At 37.7% G+C, this 25,375-nt stretch overlaps 1 protein-coding gene across 15 annotated transcripts in view; it reads left to right on the plus strand.

The window, feature by feature from the left end:
• NRXN1 (neurexin 1) overlaps window positions 1–25,375 on the plus strand; it is a 1,115,884-nt gene that overhangs the window by 464,459 nt on the left and 626,050 nt on the right. For all 15 annotated transcript variants that reach the window (XM_057558508.1, XM_057558511.1, XM_028168477.2 and 12 more), the window contains one exon: window positions 24,633–25,071. In XM_057558508.1, the coding sequence (XP_057414491.1) occupies window positions 24,633–25,071 (439 nt within the window). The remainder of the gene's footprint in view (window positions 1–24,632; window positions 25,072–25,375) is intronic.

Raw genomic sequence — 25,375 nt, forward strand, 5'->3', positions numbered from 1 at the left:
TTAGTGAAAGTGAGGCTATTGAATTTACAGTTACAAGTAAGAATTTTTTTCTTCAGGTAGCTTAAAACCAAAGCTATTCTGGAGACCTAAGATGCACACTATAAGGAGAGAAAAAAGAAGATTAAAAACTTGATTCAGCAGGAAGGCAATCAGGAGTGCACTGGTCTTAGTTTGAAATGCAGATATAAAAAGTGCTACTAAGTGTTTTTGAGTGTGTTTTTGCTTTCTGGGTTTCTTTTGCATTAGACCCCAGAATACATGACACTGTCAAAAATAGCCAATAAGGTCTGTGACTAAGAAAGAGATATACTAGGAATTTTGTCACTAAAGTAACTAAAAACTACAATATACAAAATGTGATTATAAAGTAATAACACTAATTCTATAATCCATATATAAATTTTCAGTCACCCTCACAGCTTAAACTCTATGTAGGTGGATATCTCTTTAGAAAATAGTCTTCTGAAAATATGTATATGAAGAATGCACTGTTAAGTCCTATTAATAATTAACTTGTTTTCTCTCCCTCTTTCTTTTCCTCTTATTCTCTCCTTTTCTTCCTCCCTCCCCCGCCCCTCTCTGTTTCTCTCATTCTCTCCCTCTCTATTTTTCACATGTTTTATAAAGATTATTTTCCTATGCTGGCTTTAAGCAAGGTCTATAGGTTAGAACCATTTCTTTAAAAAGATCTGCCATTATTTACCATTTTTAGATGCAATTTAACTTCTGGTTATGACAGAGGGCAGTTATATTTGAAGGAAGTAATGCTTTGCCTCTAAAGAAAAATTTGCTGATGAAATAGTTCTGCTGTTAAAGGGAAGCATGGCTATTAATGCATTGTATAAATATTTATTGAGCACTTTTTACAGAACAACCACTGTGCACAGGGAAAAAATGGTAAAAAGCAAAATAGCGGTGGGCTCTGCCCTCATAGAATGTGCCTCTAGCAACATATTCTGGATAATCCAAAAAAAAATGTCTAATAGTCTAATATCTATTTTTAGGATTTGTAAATTGCTCGTTTTCTAAATGTTATTCCACTCTTTTGTCAATAAAATTAGACAGTGAAAAGAGAAATCAGAATTCTCTGGTCCGCAAATGTAAAATAGATAGCTAGTGGGAAGCAGCCGCATAGCACAGGAAGATCAGCTCGGTGCTCTGTGACCACCTAGAGGGATGGGATAGGGAGGGTGGGAGGGAGGGAGACGCAAGAGGGAGGAGATATGGGGATATATGTATATGTATAGCTGATTCACTTTGTTATACAGCAGAAACTAACATGCCATTGTAAAGCAATTATACTCCAATAAAGATGTTAAAAAAAAAACAAAAACACAGAATTCTCGGGTCCACACAACTATAGCCATGCAGAACCTATCATTAAAGAACGTATGCAGTATTGGGACCCAGGAAATAGGCGCCTGCCCAGAGCTTTTTGCCTCTAGGAAGCATCTCCTCCCAGCTCCCATGTGTCCTGCCCAGGGCCCACCGCTAGACCCGCTAGTGCCCTCTGGAGAAGATGCAGCCCAGCACCAGGGTTCGTGCTGGGGACTGGATTTCAGGCTGATTGTACAGCTGTGCACACAGACCTCTTTACTCACTCCACGTCACAGTTCAGGGAAGCTCAGTTACTGAGTATTCCTATTGAACACAATATGTACCCAGAATGCTTTTAACGATAGGGAAAAACACTGAATCTCAAAGATCGACCGTAACAGAATTCTCAAATGTATCTTCCAAACCACCAGAAAGGGACGGTAGACATCATTTAATACAAAACATTAGAAATTAAGTCTTTAAAGTATGTCTCTGGCAACCGGTTCTGTCTCACATGGCAATACATCTTATGAGCTAAAGCGTTTTGGTGATGTATTGCTCTAATCCATCCCAATGAGCACTGTCTGAGAGCATATGTGTGCAGTACATTATCTCTGGGGGATGCCGTGGTGCTCACGTAGCAGTCCATGGTCCGGAGGGTACAGAGCAGAAGCCAAAGCACGGGGATCCCCCGACGCAGTGGCTGCCAGCGATCAACGCAAGGGTGCTGCACAATTTGTGGGGTGTGAAAGGAACCCGGAATCCTGTTGGCTGTCAGCAAATGTTAAATAAAAGTCCAGAGGGCTATAGTCTCCTCCTCAGTGCGCTCAACAGCACAATAGGATAATTCACTTTGTGCCGTTCCCTTTTGGAAACCACCCTTCTTGCTTGATTTTGTAGAGTGCTTTTGGGTGACGTTAATATTTGGATTTCTCTCCTGGGTAGATACTAGGAGACCCGAGAGAGCTGGAGCAAGATGATGTGACAGTTTGATACTTCCTGTATGTATGCATCTGACCTCATCTGTTTGAAGTTAATTTGATTTTGCCTGCATAGAAAAGGAGCCTTGGGAGATGATTTTTTATTAGAGATATGCTGAACCATTCAGTTTCTAAACTTGCAAACTGGAGGAAATTGAAAAGTCCTTGAAGACTGGAGCTTTTGGTGCATATCCAAATTTCACATCAGATCGTTTGTCTTGACAAAAGCCAATATCTCAAGCAGTTTTGAGAGACATCCTCTTACAATCATTTGACAATTTAAGTGAACTTGTAAGGTGTCCACCAGTTTATTCTTTTTCTATTGGTTAGATAGCATTTTGGACTGCTTCCTTTTACTGACATTCTACGTGCACAGGGTTTCTGATTTCTTCCTTGGTGTTCCTTTATTGACACGAATCTTCTATCAGTATATTAAGGCCTTATAAGGCCCAGTGCTATGTACACATACTAGGAGAAACCACTGGAGGTAGTTTTTGCATATGCAACAATACAAATAAAGGAAATTTCAACAGGGCATGTTTGTTATATGATAATATGATGCCATTATCTATACATATAATGCTTCAGGGTAGCTTATAGCAAAAGTCATTCAATTGATTGTGGAATCATTTGTCATAAAACCCTTGATGACAGTTATTCCTTCATTGAAGATGCAGTGTCCTGTATATAATCTTTCTTACTGAGCCAATCATATTGTATTTTATAAAAGTCTAGTGTTGCTAGATTCGTTAGAGCAGTGGGTGTTATCTTCTTGCCTTCAGGAAATACCAGAAGAGTTTATTAGGAGAGGTAATCCTTGTGCTTGATCTGTGGTTTAATGGCCAGCCATCTTTTATGTGCGTAGTTGCAGAGAAGTGCAGTTGAGAAAAATTACCCTGCTATTTCTTCCCCATTATTTCAAAAGTAGCTTTTACATCCATGTGCACTTACTGTTTTGTTTTGTTTTGTTTTTTGTTTTTTGTTTTTTAAAGGGAACGCTATTTATTTTTGGCTGTGTTGGGTCTTCGTTTCTGTGCGAGGGCTTTCTCTAGTTGCGGCGAGCGGGGGCCACTCTTGATCGCGGTGCGCGGGCCTCTCACTATCGCGGCCTCTCTTGTTGCGGAGCACAGGCTCCAGACGCGCAGGCTCAGTAGTTGTGGCTCACGGGCCCAGTTGCTCCGCGGCATGTGGGATCTTCCCAGACCAGGGCTCGAACCCGCGTCCCCTGCATTGGCAGGCAGACTCTCAACCACTGCGCTACCGGGGAAGCCCACACTTACTGTTTTTGCTCTGTAGTTCACAACTGGTCCTAGCCCAGGGTGCAGTGTAGTACGTGGAGGTTAGGAGCTAAGAGTAAGGGTTGTAGCCACATCGTTTCTTCCTTCCATTTACTAGCTCTGTAACTGTGGTTTGGTTGGGCCAAACCACTTGAGTTTTCTGTCAGTTTCTTTATCTGTGAAATGGGGATGATATTACTACTTACCACATGAGGCTATCAGAAAAAAATGAAATGAAAATATCCCTATAGAGTTCTTTGTGCAATGCCTGTGATACACAGAAAAGATCCAATACATGGTAGCTATTCTTATTATGCAAGTGAGAAACTCAAATTGTCAAGGAAACCTAAATTCTCCATCACTTTTCTGAAACTACTCAGTTTTACATCTTTTTGTTGAAAGATGTAAAACTGAGTAGTTTTACATCTTTTGGCTCCATCTCCAATAAGCAGCTGTTTCATTCCTAATCTTTACTTGCTGATAATATGTTCAAAAATATAATCAGATTTAATTGTGAGCCTCTACATGTAAACATACCTTCTACATGTTTATATTTCTCACAATCAAATTCAAAAATTATTACCACTATAGAACTGTGGATGAAACATTCCCCATCCAGGTCCTTCTTCTGAGACCTAGGCAGAGATCCGTATGTTTGACTTTAAATTCATAACATTATTTTTGTTTCTGTCTGTTTCTGTCTCGTCACATTCTAATCAGCTGTGTATATTCCCAACTCCCTCCATCAGACTGGGAGCTCCTCAAGTCCAGAGACTGGATCTTTTTATTTTTATTTTTATTTTTTTGGCTGTGTTGGGTCTTCAACTGCGCATGGGCTTTCTCCAGTTGTGGCTAGTGGGGGCTACTCTTTGTTGTGTTGCGTGGGCTTCCCATTGCGGTGGCTTCTCTTTGTTGCGGAGCACGGGCTCTAGGCGTGCGGGCTTCAGTAGTTGTGGCACGCGGGTTCTAGAACGCAGGCTCAGTAGTTGTGGCACACGGGCTTTGTTGCTCCGTGGCATGTGGGATACTCCCGGACCAGGGATCAAACCTGTGTCCCCTGCATTGGCAGGCAGATTCTTAACCACTGCGCCACCAGGGAAGTCCCCAGAGACTGGATCTTTTTATCATTATGTCTTCAGCACCTTGTCCAGCCCCTGACACAAAGTCCACATATTGAAATTGTCTCCCCAGTCATCCTCATACCTGATATGAATTTTAGATGACTATAACAATATATTTTAGATTCACCAGAAAAGTACTTCTGCACACTATCCAATTCTATATCAATTAAGACAAGGGTAGAAATACTCATGATTCTGCGAAGGAGATAAGACAGCTGTTATCCCTATTGATCAGATGAGAAAACTGAAAAGGTACTTACCCAAATTCACACAATTAATGGCAGAGCTGAAACTAGAACCGAAAGTTCTCAATACTTTAAAACTCATTCCAGTACCCAATAGGTTCTGTCTACTGAGAAAATGAATAATCCTGAAGATTAATGTTGAATAGCGAAAAAGAAAGTTAGCTTTATTTATTTATTTTCTTTTCACAGAGCCCTTTGTTCCTCAGAGGTTGTCAGGGTTTATTCATATGTTAGAACTCACGTGTTGGGATTTAGCGTTAGGTAATGAAATGAGCTTTTACTAGCTGTGTGACTTTGGGAAAGTTACTTAAACTCTCTCAGTTTCGATTGCTGTATCTGAAAATGGGTATACAAAATCCCTACCTTGGAGAATTGATGCAGTAGTACTCCTAATGGCTACAGTGCATACTGGTTGGCACACACTGGGCATTAATCAGTGGTGGTTATTAATATTATCATTAACTATGAGATTACCAGTATCACCCTCATAAGAGATGAGCTAAATAAGCCTCTTTTTATGAAAGAACACACTAAAAGGTATGTTTGAACAAGCAGAAGAGGCCAGACCAAACAAGAAAGATCCTTAAAAGAAAACAGTACACAGTAAGTATGTTCTTTTGCCCAGAGTGCATTGAAAACAGTTTCTGGCAGCAGAATTTGCCACAGCGTCATATATATCTGTCTGGTATTGACCACACATTGTAAGCATCAGAAAGCTTTCACTGTACAGAAAGCCTTGCTGTTGCAGTAAGTTGGGTGTAGGAAGGATATAAAAGTTTATGCAATTTAAAGAAGATATGCAGAGAAAAATTATTTACTTTTCTGGTACTAATCTTGTTCTTAATTTCCCATTCCTGGTGATGGTGGTTTGAGGGCAGGTGGTAGAGAAACTTTCCAATTTTAGATCACTCATTTTCTTCTTGTTTAAAAGTATTTCTTTCAAGTAAATGTTCAGTCAACTCAGATTTCAAATTCTCTATCAGAGTTTTTTCTCCCTGTTAAGTGAGGGGAAATTTCTCTTTCCATCCCCAGGATCTTGGGGAGGGATTTCTGCTCTGAAGGCTTTCCTTGGAATCATCCCTGGACTCCCTGAGGTGTCCCTCCTCAGCCTGGTCTCTAGCCATCCTTTGTGGACTGAGACATGAGTGGCCCTGGCTAGTGGTTAGGGCACTGTGTGGGCATACACCCTTCTGGACTTGGGATTTTGTGTTGCCTTTATATCCAAGATTCTCTGCAACCTGCCGGAGTCTTTGAGGTTTCCCTCGGATATCCTCCTCTGCAGTTACCATCTCTACTCTCAGGCCTTGATGGACAGAGCACCTTAAGAAAATCAAGGTTTCTCCGAGAGGTCTTCATTTCCCCCAGGGAAGTGTGACACCAGCACTAGTTGTTTCTGAATTCTTCAGTCTTATGTATCTGGGTGTCCGATCTTCTTTAGGTTCGGTTCTGGTGGGGGAGGAGGGTCACTCCATCTGCCTTCTTTTCCCTTTATTTTTTCCTCTTTCTGAGCTCTTCCTGCAAGCATCTAAATGTTTTTTTCCTTCCTGTGTGGTGGGAACTTCCCCTGTAATTTGTCGCTCTGTGGTGGTTCCTGGGCACCTCCCCCCACCCCCCGTACCGAAATGTTAAAGTGTGCAAATCCTTTTAGACAGGGGTCCCAACCCGCCCCCCGGCCGTGGCCCTGTTAGGACCTGCACCGCACAGCCGGAGGTGAGTGGCGGGCGAGTGAGCGAAGCTTCATCTGCCGCTCCGCGTCGCTCCCCATGACTCACATTACTGCCTGAACCACCTCCCCGCGCCGCCACCCACCACCCCCACCCCCTGTCCCTACCCCCTCCTCCACTCCATAGAAAAATTGTCTTCCACGAAACCGGTCCCTGGTGCCAAAAAGGTTGGGGACCGCTGCTTTTAGATGTCTGCTTTTCCTCTCAAAAATTGTGGCTTTTACAAACAAAAAATAAATACTTACTTTATGATTTCACTATGGAATTTAACAAAACTTAGACTCAAAACTGAGCAGAACTACAGGTTTCTCAGATGTGTTCAGCCATAGTTTTAGTGGGTGGGGGAATCAAGAGACAACAAGAAAAGAGAAATTACTCGAAACAAAAATACCCTGGGACAATTAGGAATGAAGATTATGAAGGATAAAATCACACAGGCTTACCCTCTAACAAATTTTTTCCCCATTGTATCTAAGAATCTAAGAGCCACTTCTTTGTTGGCCTTCTCAAGACTTAATAACAGTATTCTTCAAACTTACTGATTGAGTTTCCTTCCCTGTGTAAACCTAATCTTCTAAATGGGCGTTTATAATTTTACCTTTCTGAAGCAATCAGCTCTTACAGTTGTGCTTCTAATCCTCTAATCATCACTGTGGGAAACATTTTATATTGTGATAATTTAAAAAAATATCTCCTTTGGAGGCTTCCTGGTGTCAACTAGATTCTTTAAGAAATAGATCCTTGGATTTATAGCTAAAGTTAAAATCAGTAAACATGTAATTTTTGCTCCAGTGTAGACATCCTGATTTCAGGTTTAAACTTGGGGCTGCTTCTTGAAGAGAGTCTTCATTTGCTAACTCATTTCTTGTAACCTGGTCAAAACCAGTTGAACATTGTAATTTGTGAGTGAAGGTCCCAACCACTTCTTTCATCCTCACCTCCCTTACTCCCCATGCCCTTGCTGATGTGTATTAGAATAAAAAGCGTTATCATTACTGCCCTCATTTAGAAGAGTTGCCAGGAAAAGCACTTGCATTATTTTCATGAGATAACCAGTAGTTCTTTCCATCGATATTTATTCAACAAGTACAGGGAGATTTACAACTGCCTAACACCAAGTATGGTGCTAGAGTACACACCTCTCTCTGATCCAGTCACAAAGGTGACCAAGCTACAGGAAACACTTTGATTTTAAAATAAATATGTATCTATGGCCCTTACCATCACTTTGAGTCTTTAATAAGCTTCAGCATCAGATGAACATTGTGAAGGGCATCATATTATAAATTTACCATAAAATAGATGTACAATAATAACAATATATAGAAAGAATACTTTTAAGCCTCCCACCACTGATCAAGCATGCCTATTTAGTTGTTCTGTTTCTCCTCCAGTCTGGATGTGTTTTTTTCTAATCTATCCATAGTTTGTGTCTAATTTTTTATGACCTATGGGTCACACGTACAACACAGCTGCCCAAGCCTCAGGTTGCTTTCTGCAAGTCAACCAGGGACCAGAGCAGAGACTCATGTGAAAAGCTTATTGTGAGAGTTCTTGAATAAGTCATGTGTGAATGAACACACTCACGAATCCACTAAAAGTAAAGTTTTTCCTCAGTGATACTTTGGCACGAGGAAGAAAGAGCAGAAGATGATTTGATTTATCACATTTATAAGAAATTAATTTTAAATGGGATTATAAATCTCAATTAATGACATATAATTAATAGCCCCGACCTACTTACCAGTGCTATGGAAATGCCCTAGTTTTTTGTGGAATAAAGGCATTTATATTCTACTTCTGTGTTTTTCTGTCTCAGTACTCTACTGCCAGCCCATCTCCTAACCCTTCTTCCTCTCTGGAGTAACATTTTCCCAAGAGCCAGGCTTGTTCTGTTTTGCTCCTCAAAGATATTCCTACTTTGATACTGGCTCATTATAGGCCTAAAAAAACATCAGTAGGGAATATTCTAATAGGGCCATTAACTTTTGTTTGTTTGTTATTTAATTTAGTAGTAAACTAGATCATCAGAAATCCGCATGTATGGACAGCATGAATTGTGACAGTAATTACTTTAGATATGGTCTAAAGGCTTTACTCTGAATCCTTTATTCTTTTGTTTATAATCCTTCACAGTGCTCTAATTTCATCATATAATTATAGTGCTGCTGAGCACAAAGAGATGAAATTTATGTACTTATTATTTTCCATTTTGATCACACTGGCTGATTAATACAAGAATACTGGCTATACACCTGTAGAAGTCAGTTTACAGTTTACCAGCAGTGACAGAAGCTGGGAGGCTGGATTCTATGGCCTTTCAGTGCCTGTGAGCTGTTGAATTAATTTTTATTTATTCATCACTATTTAAAAAAAACCTTGAGTGAGCAGTCTAGTTTACACATTTGAACTGTAGATTGCTGAATGTCAGAGATCTATTGTATTCAGTTCTCAAGTCAATATGATTGACTGTCAAGGTGATTTCAATGATAAGTCACTGAAAAGAAATATATATGCCTTAAAATATTGACTAGTTTCTATGAAAGTTCATGCCAGGATCTTTATTTTGGGGGTAATTATTATTATTAAAGTTAACTGCATTGTAGGGTTGAGTGGAGGCCGGAGCTAGATTATTCGGTCTTTGTGAGGCTTGGTTTGTTTCTATAATATTGTTAAGAGCAAGGGCCTTGGACAGACCACTTGGGTTTGAAACTTGTTTCTTTCAGTTTCAAGCTGTGTGAGCTCAGTTTCCTCGTCTGTAAAACGAGGACTCCAGTTCCACCAGAGTCACCGTGTTGCGCAGCTCCTTGGACGTTGTATTCTAATGAATGTGCCACCAGGAATTCTGGGGCAGGGAGCCTGTTCCTCTATCTCAGCAGGTTGTCCTGAGGATTAAATGAGTAAAGTGCTTAAAATACTGTCTAACTAAGCACTCTATAAGTGTTTGCTATTATTATCCTTTGAGTAAAGGTGGTTTTATTAATGACTTGGACAACTTAAAAATTAATAGTGCATTCTGGTTCTAATTTTAATGATGTCTAATGACTTTTCCCCAAAACTACTTCTAGTTACTGGCATTTGTTCTAATAAATAAGTTTCCAACAGACTAAATTAAACTCTTTAATCCTAGAAAAATACTGTATTGCAGTGCTGTACTAGGCTATATTGGAGCCTGAGGCAAAAAGAACAAAGAGTAATACTGATCCCATCCTTATTTTAAAAATTAATATTTTGTTTATCATAGACTTTTTTGCATTTTTAAAAAAAATATTGCATTGAAATATTATTTGTCTTAATTACTGAGTTTTTAGCATTCCGCGTGCCCCCCACCCCTCACTGCCTTATATTTTGCGTCCAAGATGAATGCCTCACTCACTTCACCCATTTCACCCCAGTTCTGGCCCTGCTGTTCTGACTTCATCTGCTGTAATGAAAACAGTGTTCCCAACTTACATGTGGTTGGCGCACCACCATTCTCTTGCTGACTCAAGGAGCAGTCTGTAGTAGCCAAATCTAAATCTAGACCCTGGAAACTGACCCTTAGAATGCCATTGCTACTAATGCTAAATCTCATTTTTTATTTTCTACTTACAAGGTAATTTAGATAATCTTAGTTTATGGAATCTTTAAATTTCAAGACAAGTTTTGTACTCACTTGAAAACATGGTCAGGCAATTTGGTCTTAAGAGCGAAATGAGCACAAAATAAGTGTGATACCAAATCAGAGTACCATAGGGCAGCCATGTGAATGGTAATTATCCTAAAATCAAGGGAGAAAGAGAGTGGGGTGGAACCCAAGGGGAAATTTTTAGCAGTAATATTAAGAGAACCACAGTTAGTCAAATGAGCCACTTGGTGGAAGAGAAGGCGTAGGGTGTCTCTTTACTTACTGATGATGAGGTTCACCATGCTGGCCAAGTACACAGGAACTTAGCCAACATCCCGTGTGACGATGAGGAGCATGAACTAAAAACCACATACAAGTTCGGAATCAGATAAATGTTGAGTTGGACTCCTGCTTGGTCATCTATTAGCTGTGCAATTTGGACAAGATACTTAAATTCTCTGAGCCGTAATATGCCTACGTCACCAGACTGTCATGAGAAATAAGAGTTTATGTAAGTAGCTAAAAATGCATGGGGCGCATAGCAGGGTCTTAATGGGTGATTACTCGTGCTATTGTGATTCACATTAATATTATATCAAGCAACATACTAGCTAATCAAGGGATAAGGAGACAGCCAAATGATTAGGCATGAAGAGGAGTATACGTATCCATATAGCCACCTGAGAGCTGGACAACCTAGCGTCAGATCAGCATCTGTGTGCTGATATGCCCAGCCCTCTTAATTTCTAAATAAAGCAAGAAAATGGTGCCAAACAGATAAGAATACATGGATCCAGCCAGGCTTCTGGTTGCCCAAGAGTGCCCGGAGCCTTCAGCAAACCAGTAGAGAAAGAGAGAGCCAAGCTGACTCAGAAAATTGCTCTTCCAGAGAGGGAAAGGGGTTGGGACGTGGGCTGGTATAATACAGAAAATAGAGGGAAGGAGCTGATGACAGTATTACTTGGGAGAAGATGACTGCAACAGGCCTTTATTACAAGCCTCAGCACATTCTTATAGTAATGATTTGTAGGCTGGTGCTGTTCATCTTAAGTTGCTGAAAGATACTTACGTTCTCATCTTTATTTTCTCAAGCTAATGTTTAGTTTTAAAAATCTCTTCTTCCATCCTCATTCTGTAGTACAGGTGAGTAAAAAAATTATCTTGTAGTGGATTTGGGACTTTTCGGAGCCCAGATAACATTTCAGGGCATTTTCCTGTTCTGAGTCCTTAGAGAAAACATATCTGGTAACCAGTGCTTATACAATGTCTAGGAACCTGACCTAATCATTTAAAAAATGTAGCCGTCTGGATATTTGGTCTAGGATGCTCAGTAAAACAAAAAAAAATCAACTATTGATTATTCCTTCATTGAAATGAATAAACTGAGTATGTCTTTCAATAACTTATACATAACATAGGCTTAGACTGATCTCCATGAGGAAGAAACATGAGAAATTACATGACTTCATTTTCTTTTTCTTAGCAACTAATTGAATTTTCCAAGCAACCAAGAAATTTAAGTATATTGTCATCCTCCAAAGCAAGGAGATCCCATTCTCATTTCTCTCCCAGAATTGTGAAGCATTTCCCCCCTTCCATTCATGGGCTAGCTGAGATACCTAGATGCAATATTCATTGAATCCTAGACACCAAAGTCAGTTTTCCTTGGGTTATATGTGAGTTAGGTCTTCGTATTTTTTATTTTAGTGAATTTTTCTTGGCAAAGACCCTGCTCTGCCTGGGAGCTGATTGAGCTTCCGTAGAGCCAATGTGTTTCTCAGTTCTCCAATTTAAATGCTGCCAAAAATTTCCTAATGTGTGCCATGAGAAATTCAGCAGCACCTAAAATGCCATTCATTAAATAAACAGTTAACTAAGCAACCCTTGGCAAAAGACACAACCCATCTGACATTTGAAGCACTTGGGACCTTCCAAAGGAAATAATTAAAGAATGCTTTAAGAAGAAATATCCCCTGCTTAGCAGTCATAATTGAAAAATCACAGCTCCCAACCTGGAGTCTGTATACTTTTTAGGGTCTTTAAAATTAGAAATGAAGAACAGTTACATATGCTTATTATTTCAACAAACCCGGAAAAGGCTACGTATTTACCCTCGTTTAGCACAAGCTAAATAAAACAACTATTTGCATAGGCTATAATTCGATCAGCTCTGTGGGATTACAGAAGCTATCTCATTTTTTCATATAGATGGCTTTGATAAATTTAAAAAAAATCAAACAATTCCTTAATAAATACTATTTGTTGTTGTTGTTGTTGTTGTTGTTGTTTTAATTTTTATTTATTTATATATTTTTTATTTTTGGCTGTGTTGGGTCTTCATTTCTGTGTGAGGGCTTTCTCTAGTTGCGGCGAGCGGGGGCCACTCTTCAACGCGGTGCGCGGGCTTCTCACTGTCGCGGCCTCTCTTGTTGCGGAGCACAAGCTCCAGACGCGCAGGCTCAGTAGTTGTGGCTCACGGGCCTAGTTGCTCCGCGGCATGTGGGATCTTCCCAGACCAGGGCTCGAACCCGTGTCCCCTGCATTGGCAGGCAGATTCTCAACCGCTGCGCCACCAGGGAAGCCCAATGCTATTTGTTTAGTAGAGGAAATCTCTCAAAATGTATAGTTCATGGGAGATAAATAGAGTTATGAAATTTGGGAAGTAGTCATGTAAACAAGATTTGAGGGTAATTAATTATTTCACAGAATGCTTCTTTGCTTTTTAGAGAAGTAGTCACTTATTTACTTAAATGACGACGCGCACTCCCCTCTAATAGTTTAAGATCTTACACATTGAAGACCATACTAGTAACAATAATGGCTACTCTTTATTTACTCAGTGCCCAAGACCAAGCACATAGTACTGTATGTGCTTAAATAACGCTACAAAATGAGTATTAACCTCATTTGATAAAGAGGGAAACTACTTCAGAGAGACTAAGGAACTTGCCCAAGACAGTGTAACTAGTTAAGTAGCAGAGCAGAGCTGTTTGAATCTATATCCATATGAATCTATATCCATATCCATATCCATATCTGTATATCATACAGTGCATTGCCTTCATCAGATAATATTAAAATTACGGGAGAGATTTACACAAAATTTATCAGGAACAAGTCTACTTTGCAAAATCTTTTCATCTCAGGTACTAAAAACAACAGCTTTGGCTGCCTTAAATGTCAGCTTCCTCTGTTTTCTTTGAGGTTTCTCAGGTAGAGGCATGACTGAGAAGTAAAGGCTGACATCCATATAGCAAGAAAGGGGACTCATACAGCTTGAGTACTCACCAATTAGATAAGCAGCACTTGAAATCTCAGGTCCAGGAGGCTTAATTGATTCCCACAGTTTTTATTGCTGAAGGGAATTTAACTACCATAAAAACAGTCCCATGGAAAGAAAACCAAAATAATTATATATTCCTGGCTGTGGAGACAGGCATTCAGATTCTGCCTTGTCCACTACTTACTGGCTCCATACTTACTAGTTGTGTGTCTTCGGACAAGTGACCTTGCTTCTTGAAGAGAGGCACATTAAAGTGGAGCCAGAGGGCACTTTGCTTTCTCCTGCACTGACAGTCATTCACATGGTCCTCCAAATATCTCTGATGGACTGGTGACCCACTCCTGGTATTTTACTGCAAGAAGTTCTACCAGGACCTTGTAATTATTGGGAAAGAATTGGTGTGCTTCAAACTGCATTCACTGTTTCTTTTTTTTTCTGATTTTCTCTCTATAGTTGTATATCTACCCTCCAGCTAACAAATAATGTAATTTTCTGGCATGAGGCCAGATTCACTGATATGTTAAACTCAAAATTATTATAATCACTTATGAATAATAACTTTACAAATAATTATAATAACAGGTATGTAATTCTAAGCAAGGTGTAATTTCCTTTTGCTATTCAAGTCTCTTTAAGTGAGTTTGAATGAATAATTTTGCCACCAGCTTTGACTTGCTACATTTTAGAAAGCTAGATCAGAACAACCTCAATAGTTCTGTTGTATATATTTATCTTATCCATGCATAAAACAAGAACCTCTGTATGATACAATGTGTAAACATTATTAGAATAATTAATGTAAATGGTTTGGTAAGAGGGGCATAAGATATATTAGAACATATTATAAAGCTATGATAATTAAATGAAGTGGAACTGGATCAAGAAAAAAAACATCAATAAAACAGAATGGGGGACTGCTCTGGTGGCACAGTGGTTAAGAATCCGCCTGCTAATGCAGGGGACGCGGGTTCGAGCCCTGGTCCAGGCAGATCCCACATGCCGCAGAGCAACTAAGCCCCTAAGCCACAACTACTGAGCCTGCGCTCTAGAGCCCGCAAGCCACAACTACTGAAGCCTACGCTCCTAGAGCCTGTGCTCTGCAACAAGAGAAACCACCGCAATGAGAAACCCTTGCACTGCAACGAAGAGTAGCCCCCTCTCGCCGCAACTAGAGAAAGCCTGCGCACAGCAACGAAGACCCAATGCAACCAAAAATAAATAAATAAATTTTAAAGCAAACAAACAAACAAAACAAAAACAAAAAAACAGAATAAGATGCTCAGGAACAGAACCTTGTATATGTAAGAATTTACCCTCCTACACTGTTGGTGGGAATGTAAATTGGTACAACCATTATGGAGAACACTATGGAGGTTCCTTAAAAAACTAAAAATAGAGCTCCCATATGATCCAGTAATCCCACTCGTGGGCACGTATCTGGAGAAAACCATAATTCAAAAAGATACATGCACCCCAATGTTCATTGCAGCACTACTTAAAATAGCCAGGACATGGAAGCAACCTAGATGTCCATCAACAGAGGAATGGATAAAGAAGATGTGGTAATATATATAATGGAATATTACTCAGCCATAAAAAAGAAGGAAATAATGCCATTTGCAGCAACATTGATGGACCTAGAGATTGTCATACTGAGTGCAGTAAGTCAGACAAAGAAAGACAAATATATGATATCGCTTATATGTGGAATCTAAAAATAGGGTACAAATGAACTTATCTACAAAACAGAAATAGAATTACAGATGTAGAAAACAAATGTATAGTTACCAAGGGCAAGCAGGGGGAGGGATAAATTGGAAGATTGGGATTGACATATACACAGTACTATATATAAAATAGATAACTAATAAAGACCTACTGTATAGCACAGGGAACTCTACTCAGTACTTGTAATGGCCTATATGGGAAAAGAATCTAAAAAACAGTGAATATATGTATATGTATAACTGATTCACTTTGCTGTGTACCTGAAACTAATACAACATTGCACATCAACTATACTCCAATAAAAATTAAAAAAAAAAAAAGTGATAGTAGATTCAGATGTTGAAACTTTGGCATATCCAAAAGAACATACACTGGTATACCATGTCGTTGTGAATCAATGGGGAAAGGACAGAGTCTATATAGTAAATGGTATTCATGCATATAGAGAACATATACTAAATGGTACATTATACATATGGCCACCCCCTCAGAAAAATGTAAAATTAAATGATGGAGGGAGCTTCACTGAGCGCATGAGGCTGGAGATGCAAAAGAACATGAGTTGGTTAATCTAGACATAACATTCAGTGCCATCATTTTGTTACTATCAATCAGTTTGAAGATACCATTTTTGGTTGATGGGAAGATAGTTTCCCTTGGGAAAAAATTAGTGGTTACTTTCCCCTCATTGAGACTAACAGATGATTTAAAAGTTTCTGGATAAAGCAGACATGCATTGCCCCTATTAGCAGCATCTGCTGGCTTGGAATAGAAGCTTTAAACCCTAATTTATGGTGTGTTACATTCTGCAAGATCATGAAAGACTGATGCTGAAAATATCGTCATCGTTTAGTTGCAAAATAACATTAAACATTAAACAATAAACATTGCAAGTTTATTGTTTCTAGTTAACTTTTTCAGTGTCTTTCTAAATTCCATTAGTGGGGGAAATAACAGCAAGATGTTTTCCCCTCAGGACTTTTATTTTTATATTTGAGCAGCAGCTTATTGTGAAGCTAAGGCAGTTTTAAAGTTAGAATTGCCTTTAAATCAGTTACGGTTCCCTTTCTGCCATGTTGCAGAAAAGACAGCTGCTCTTCATTTGTAATTGCTTAAGGGCCTCTGATGATCCTGCGCCTGCAGTAGAGATAGTTCATTGTTCTGTTTATTTAATTTTTTTAGCAGAGGTTTTTGAAAGAGTCCTGAACAGTGAAGTCCCCAATACTTGTTCATGATCAGAGCTTGAGGCCCACTGGAACAGTTCCTTAGCTTATCTCAGCTTCATCTTACTCATCTGCAAAAGAGAATTGATCTAGTTTTCAACCTTTTTTTTTTTTTGAGTCAGCATCTCAAATCTCACATTACTGACAATCATCGTTCATTTTTGCTGTATACATATATATTTTTTCCCAAAAGGCATTACTGATTTATTGCATATTTAATGTAAGGAAAAGAGATATTCTTATTTAATGGAACTCAAGTTCTTTTGCCACACACCCATATGCCACTGAAAGCTTCATTAAATAGAGCTGTTACCCCAGGGACAATGCAGTCTTTTAGCTCCTAGGTTAACTTGTACAGATGGTACCCAGTGTTGTCTGCCGACTTGAGGCAGTTCACTGATGGTGGAATGAGGGAAGGACAAGCAAGAGGGTTTTTCTTTTCCTTTTTCTTCTCCTTCTTTTTATGAATAAGATGTATTTGGTCATGCTTAATTGGAACTAAACAAAAAAATATTTATTTCCCTATATTGCTTAAACGAAATATTTTTTCTCTTTAAATTTCAACTAATTTTTGGTGTCAAATTAAATGTCATACACCTTTACTGAGAAATGATGTTACTGGTGTCTGTTTTCATGTTCCATAATTAGTTTATTATTATATTATAAAAAAATGCATTTTGGTATGGGGAAACTTTCAATTCAGTTGAACATTTTATCTGCACATAATCTCTAAATAGAATTAGATAATGAGACAAAAACCACCAACTCCTGCCCCCCCAAAAACCTTTCTTATCTTTCAAAATGCCTTATGTAAATCTCCTTAAGATTGAGTTTCCTCAATGCTGTCTTCTTTTTAAAGAGGTATTGAGCTACTTTGTACAGGACTTGTACATCTCCTACACTTTCCTTCTCATTTCTACCCTTTCTCTGATCCACTCCAAACACATAAGTCCCTGCACCTGGATGCATATCTGCCTCAATGGACATATTCAAATTAAATATGAAAACTTCTGTGGTGTGACATTCTCAGAAATTCTAAAATCCTATTAGTCCCTTGATGAGTTAAGTTCAACAAACTTTTTTTTTTTTGACCTTTTTATTATAAGCAAGTTCTGTGCTAGGCTCTCAGTGTAAGAAAGTAACTAGCATAAGAAACTTGATCTCGGGTAGATGATAGGACAATAATGAGTACAACGATTAAAACAATGTGATCATCACGCCCCTTGCCTCTACTCTGCTTTTATAATTATCTCTTCATGGTGGCAGGAACACTAAGGAAAGTCTGTTTAATTTTTTTAATCTTAATCGTAAAAGACTCTTTTTTTGGTTTTTTCTTTGGCTGCTAGCCCTTCCTTTGGAATGTGCGAAGCTTATAAGGGCTAAAATTTGTTTTTAGCCAAGACATTTTTGACCCTAGCCATTGAGTAAGACCATTTATATATTTTAGCCAAGAACTCTCTAATTTCTGAAATTATTAAATATTTGTATCTAATATATAAATATATTTGTGTTTAATATACATGTGTTTAACGTATATAAATATATGCATGTTTATATTTTGGTGTGTATATGGTATATATACATATGTATTGTCTACTTATCTATCTAGAGATGTACAATCTATTCTAATATACGTGTATATTTTTTTCTGAACATTAGTGATAGCAGGTTTGACATGTATTACATTTAAACACATTTACATTGGGAAATGTGTAAACTCTGTGTGTGTATGTGTCTGTGTCCACATATAGTTTACACATACATATATAGCAAATATTCAAGAGAAATTAAGCTGGTGTATTCTCAGTGGTCCATATTTTATTGGACTGAGCATGTGCACAGGGAAGTGATTAAAATTGCATTTTCTTCAGTACCTTACCTAACAAGTACTTACCTGATTAAATTGGAAGTGTGGGGTTTGAAAAATCATTTCAAAATAATAAATAAGTTAATGTTAGGGATGAAAGTTGTGATGCAGTTTATGTCCTTTTCCCAGCTGCTTCTTATCTAGGTCATGGCAAAACAAATGCCATTATTTCCTACTTGCCTGAGTGGTCCTTATACTGTTCACTTACTGGCTAACTCTTGGTTGTATTTTGAAATGAGCAAATACCATCTTAAATAGATGGTACATGGACAGATCACAGATAGGAAAAAAGGAGAATTAAATTTGGATATTTGAAATATTCTGACTTTTTCTTAATAGAATAAAAGCATTAAGTGCATTTAAAACAAAAAGTAAAACTAAAACAGTCTCCTTAAATTAATTCTTAAACCTCCTGGACTTTTAGAATATAGTCTGTCCTCCCTATCTGTGGGTTCTGCATCCGCAGATTCAACAAACCAAGAATGGAAGATATTCAGGGAAAAAAAAATACCAGAAAGTTCCAAAAAGCAAAACTTGAATTTGCCATGCACTGGCAACTATTTGCTTAGCATTTACATTGTATCAGGTATTACAAGTAATCTAGAGATGATTTAAAGTATATGGGAGGATGTATGTAAGTTATATGCAAATACTATGCCATTTTACATAAGAGACTTGAGCACCTGCGGATTTTGATATGGGGTAAGGTGGGAGTGTCCTGCCACAGATGCCGAGGGAGGACTGTGCGTCTACATATGTATACATATTTGTATATATAATATCCTAAATGACATACCTGTTTAAAACGACATTATAGTCCTGGAAACAGAGAAATAAGCCCCTCTGCCTAAACTGGGCTTGAAAAGACGTTTTAATCAATAGTCACATGAGAAAATTCCTCTGCTAATTGTGATATTTGATTCATTTAGAGATATTTTAATCAGGACAAATGGAAAGAAAATGCTGGGTTTTTTTTAGAACAGTCCATGTAATTTATAACAGGGTCATTCTTTTGCATGGTGGCAAATAGCTGTTTGATTGTGAATCTCCTACTTAGCAACTGCTATCAAAAACTAAGTGAAATTTCCTGCTGAGACAAAAACAAAGTTTGAAGTTAACGTCATTAGATATTCAAAAGGAGTATTAGACAGAGTCATGATGAAAGACATTCAGTGATCTCTGTACACATTTACTGATAAAATAGGATAATGTTACCTATTTCCTAGGTTGCTTGTGAGGAGTAAACATATAATACGTATAAGTATCTTGTAACATAGCCTGGCAGAAAGTAAACCCTCCATAAATCGGAATTGATTCTTCTTGAAGTGTTGGGGTGGGTAGTTGTTGTTTGATGACATAAAACCCCTCTCACGAGTGAAAGTGAAACTCTCAGGATCACCAGCTTCCTGTATATATTTTCTGGCTGAGAAACCTCATGTGCAAAGAAAGCCTTCACTGTACTTCAAACTACAATAGAGCTATCAGAATAAAAAAGAAAGTCCTAATCTGCTTTGATCTCTTTGATCCTACTGTTTGCAGCTCTATTAATTACTTTAATACACTGACCAATCATCTACCATGTGCCTTGTTAGCTGTTACCCTTGTTACAACATTTAGATTGTACAACTCCATTAATTCACTGTAAGAATGATAATATTGTTATTCATAATGATAACAACCACATTAATAAGAGCAACTACTATTTACTTGAGTGCTTACTCTGTGCCAGGTCCTGTTCTTAGCACTTTAACTGAACTGTTATTCATCTTTTACGATAACCCTAATGTGGTAGATATTATTATCCCATTTTACAGATAATGCTGAGCCTTTGCAAGGTTGAAGGACTTCCACAAAGTCACAGGATTGCAAGAGGGTGAGCTGGAATTCTCTCTGAAAGCTGACTTGAGAACCAGATTCTTAGGCCTCACTTGTGATTGCTTCCAAGAATGAAAGAGAAAACCAAGGCTCAGATTAAAAGGAGTCATTCATGTTCTCTCAGGGAGGATCAGGTCGGAGTCAAGATCTCTGCACAGAACTTCGACTCTGACTTCAGCACCTATTTTACCACCCCTCCTACTCTCATAGTTAACATATGAAAAGTCTTGATCAATGCCTGTTAATTAATTTAATTAATTCAAGGGCCCCATTAAGACTTCTAAGCTAAAACATATTGATAACAACAACAACAAAGGTCATGATCTGAGTGGCAAATATTTTCCTACTGATCTGCTTATTTCACACACACTTACCTCCTGTGGAAAGAGATTTATCTATCAGCCACCAGTTCTTCAATACCATCTGTACAAACCTTAGATAGATATAATCCCTGAGGCATGTCTATGTACCTGCAGATGTGGTGAACATTCTCTTTACTAATGGAATAGGGGTTTCAATACATCTCAGAATAGGGAACGATATCCTGGCATCAAAACCACAACTGGAAAAAGCCAGACAAAGAGAAGGAACAATAGGGCATCTTTTACCTCTTCCCCAAATCACAGAGATTGAGGGGAAAAAAGCTCAAGGATTTATGGATTGACATGCCTTTCCTTTTTAGATGTCTGTTTTAGAAATTAAGAAACTGAGACAGAGAGAGGTTAGGCAGCCTGACTTAGGTAAAAGCTTTGTGATTAGGGTAAGTCTGTATCCAGACTACCAAACTTCTGTTCTTTAGCCTATTTACACCCCCTGCCTTTTTAGGACTATTATCAAGATCAAATAAAATACTCAGTGACTGTTTACCTCAGATTTCCAGCCTAGGCATATAAAAACACAAACATACTTCTCCTTTTCTTGCCCATTTAAGTGTGAGTGACATTTTGAAAATTCTAACAAATGTTGGAAGAAAGGGAAAAGATCATCATAGCAATGTGTGGAAATTGCATGGCAGCTAAAAGATAACAAATGAAACCCAGCAAATAAATAACAAAAAACCCAAGACCCCTTTTATGTTTCTATTCCTTTGGGATTTATGATATAATTTCATGAAGCAGGGAAGTGAAATTCAACATTTTGAATTACTCTTCAAAGAAACTGAAAATCAGTATCCACAAAGAAATATTGATTCCATAAAAAGATCCAAATAGGTGTGCAATAATATCACCAATTGTTAAGATGATAAAGTGTAAGGAGATTTATTGAAAGTTGAAACTATTAAATAAATTACAATTTTTAACATAAATATGAATTAATATGAATAATTATATATGATTGAAAACCATATTATCTCAGAAGCAAAAAAAAAAAAAAGATTTGGAGTGCTTACTGGCTACTCCTTGTTATTATAATTGAACTATATTCAGGTCATATTAAGAATAAGTCTAACTTTAGAAAAGTAGAGTGATTATGAAATCTGGGTCAGCTGACACAGTTGTGTAGATCTGAGAGCTATCAGCCTGCCTATCCAATATCGCCTTTCTGTCTTCTAGAGTTGCCTTTCAAAGAATACAAAATAAGAAAAAAAACCACACTGTGCTTCTCCTCAAGATAGTTCTTCTATGAAAATTATTCTACCCCTGGAGAATTTTAAATCAGGTGTTTTTACTCTAAAAGCAGTTTACACCCCATAAAATGAGTTTGAAGGTGATAAGTCAACTTGCCATTTGTACATAAGTTTCCACATTTTCCTAGAGAAATTAGCTAAAAATTATAGCTAGGTTATGAGGTGGGTCCACAATACTGCATTCTGTTATATTTTAACTATATTTGTAAATATTGTTATTAATAATAGTCTATAATCTGGGAACTAGGTTTAAAAAAAGTGAAGAAAGAATGTTATTCAACTCTCAGCAAGTATTTATTGAGTGTCCGCTCTGTGCCAGGCACTGATCTTGTTGTTAAGGTTTTTGCCTGCATAAAGCATAAATTCTAGTGGAGATTCATACTCCCTTTTTGGAGTGAGGGGGTGGTGTGTGGCTCACCCTAAGTATTGTGATCTAGGGAATCCTTACGTTTCTTCTCCATCTCCCTGAACCTCACTGAATCACCAGGGAACCCAATTCACTCATGAGATTATAAATCTCTCACTGAAATTCTCACCTACAAGTGCCCTAGCCCTACATTTTTTCAACTTTTTGGTAGCTGATGTGGGACTCATGAGACAATATATCCTGCCTTATATCTACTTGCTCATGTCAGAAACGTCCAATTCCATTGCTGTGGTTCTATTTCATGGTGATGTGTTAGTATTGATCAGCATTACTATCTGCATCATTTGGGTCAGAAAATACTCATTCCTGATTAATACCTATGTCAAAGGAATATCCATATATTAAAATATAAATCACCAGGAAAAAATGAAAACAAATATACAGGTTTAGGTAGCTCGAAAATCATGGTGAGAGGTTATAAAACTTGGAAAATCATCCATGAAAAGCATTTTATCCACTACTGAAGATTCCCAAAGAAAGACAATCCTAAATCAACTTTCCCAAGGCTTAATAGCTCTTTCTCTTTTCTAGGAAGTATGTTTAAGAATTAATCTAATTCCTTTTTGTTATTGCTTGAGTTCATTTTCCCTACTTTTGTTGTCAGTAGATGCTTGTTAAACCTTTATACATATTTGTTCAAAGAATAAGGGATATGGTATTCTTTATAATAATCCTTCTTCAAGATAAAGGTAAACTGAAACACCAGGACTAGCATTGAAAAGATGTGATTTATTTAGTTGGCACAAATCATGTAAAAAACACCAATTATATGAGTGTGCTTAATTTCTAAACATTTTCTCATAATGGATTAATTTAGAACTAATATCTCTGTGTCTCCTAGATGATAATAAAGAGATGATGATATTTATTATCATGCAGTTTGATGTAGTTGATGTTTATTGAAATCTTACTATGTGCTTGGCATTGGATTGTTTGCCATGTAGATTTTCTCACATGCATTTTCTTCTGTAATCATTATAACCATCCTGTAAAGTATAGTGTCTCTATAAACAAAACTTAGAGATCATACAGTTATGTAGTTCTGGAGCTGGAATTTGAGCTCAGGGAGTCTGATACCGGAGCTTGCACTCTTAATCACTCTAAAAAATAAAGTATCCATTAACAAATCCTATCAGGAAATTAATCAGCCACACTATTGGCTCGATTGGTCATGGGTTTGGAAGAAATAACAGCTGTCTTGACCTGGTTAACTTGATAGCACTAATCAGACACAGGCTTATTTTTTCTGTTATGCAAGTATATTTTTATACATGGATAAATGAATTTAGAAACTGACAGTGTTGGCTGCTGTGAAATTTCGAGTGCCTTCGTAAAAGAATTTAGATAGTTATCTGGACATAGATAACTAATTTATCCTTAAGTCTGTATGACATATCTTTTGGAAATGTAATTATCCATGATATGGATTTTGTAGAGAAAGGGTATGAATCTCTATGTTAAAATAGCTACGGATTTATTAAGGTGATGTGACAGCAGATGCATGATATTGTGAGCCCTGCCAGTGGATTTGTCCAAAGTGCTATTTGGAGTCCCCCAAAAGCCCTAGGACTATTAACAAGCAATGAGAACTACCCAGCCACTTTAGATGAAGTGCCTTTGGAAATGAGGGTACAGGACAAACTTTGTTCCACGTTTGTACACATTAAAAGTGAAATGGAACATTAGTATATAGATTGAATGGATTTAGGATAAACACCAAGTTCCAGAGTTAGCTAACATTATTCAAACAATTACTAATGCAGGGCAGGGCAAGAGAGAGCTTCTGTATCTTAGTCATATTTTATGATTTTTCTGAGAAAATTCAGGATGTTTTTTACCTCAACTTGTGATTATTTTACAAAGTTAATATGCACCATAGATATATAGACCATAGAAGAGATCCTGTATTTTAGGTTACTGGTATACAAAAGTATCTAATTTCAAATATTTTAGTGATGGCAAAACTGAAAAACCTCAGTACTTATATTTAATAAACAAAGCATAATAGCCAGCTAACAAAAGCAAATGGTTCTACACATGCTTGGAATAATGAAAGTTCTGTGCAGATTTATTCAAGTTATTTGAGTTAACTACAGGTACTTTGTGTGTGTGTGTGTGTGTACACATTATTTGAATGAAATTAGATTAGAATAGTTATGTTCAATAAATTGATACCTGGATTTTATTTGGCTGAAAAAGCTGTCTTATACATCAAAAGGCACTAAACATTGTATGTCTTTTCATAATCTACTTGGAAATTACATGAACTGATGACAAGTTCGAAACATTAAAATATGGGCCCAGTTTCTCACTGCTATCCTCTGCCTACAGGTTGTGTATAAAAATAATGATGTAAGGCTGGAATTATCTCGACTTGCCAAGCAAGGAGACCCGAAGATGAAGATTCATGGAGTGGTGGCCTTTAAATGTGAGAATGTTGCAACTTTGGACCCAATCACCTTTGAAACCCCGGAATCTTTCATCTCTTTGCCTAAATGGAATGCAAAGAAAACAGGCTCCATATCATTTGATTTCCGCACAACAGAGCCAAACGGCCTCATCTTATTTAGTCATGGCAAACCACGGCACCAAAAAGATGCCAAGCACCCACAGATGATAAAGGTTGACTTCTTTGCTATTGAGATGCTGGATGGCCACCTCTACCTCCTCCTAGACATGGGGTCAGGTACAATCAAAATCAAAGCCCTGCAGAAGAAGGTGAATGATGGAGAATGGTATCATGTGGACTTCCAAAGAGACGGACGGTCAGGTAATTTATCATTTTTTATGCTGTTTATCTGCTGGAACACCACTCCTAATGAATTAAAACCAAGACATATTAAAGAGTTCTTGCATTTCTGTCTTTAGGGTAAAGGAAATTGTTATTATTTCTGTTTCACGTCATAAAAGAATCAGAAGGAGCTAATTAATCATCATAGTTGGGCATCAAACCCCAAATGCTCAAATGGCTTCTAGAATAGCTTCTTAAATGAACATTAAATGGATAATCAAGTGCCAAATCTTGCAAGAAATTTTATCTTGAATTTGCAAATGACAAAATTCAGTGTTCTTGT

This window comes from Balaenoptera acutorostrata, chromosome 12 (assembly GCF_949987535.1).
Source record: "Balaenoptera acutorostrata chromosome 12, mBalAcu1.1, whole genome shotgun sequence".
NCBI lineage: Eukaryota > Metazoa > Chordata > Mammalia > Artiodactyla > Balaenopteridae > Balaenoptera > Balaenoptera acutorostrata.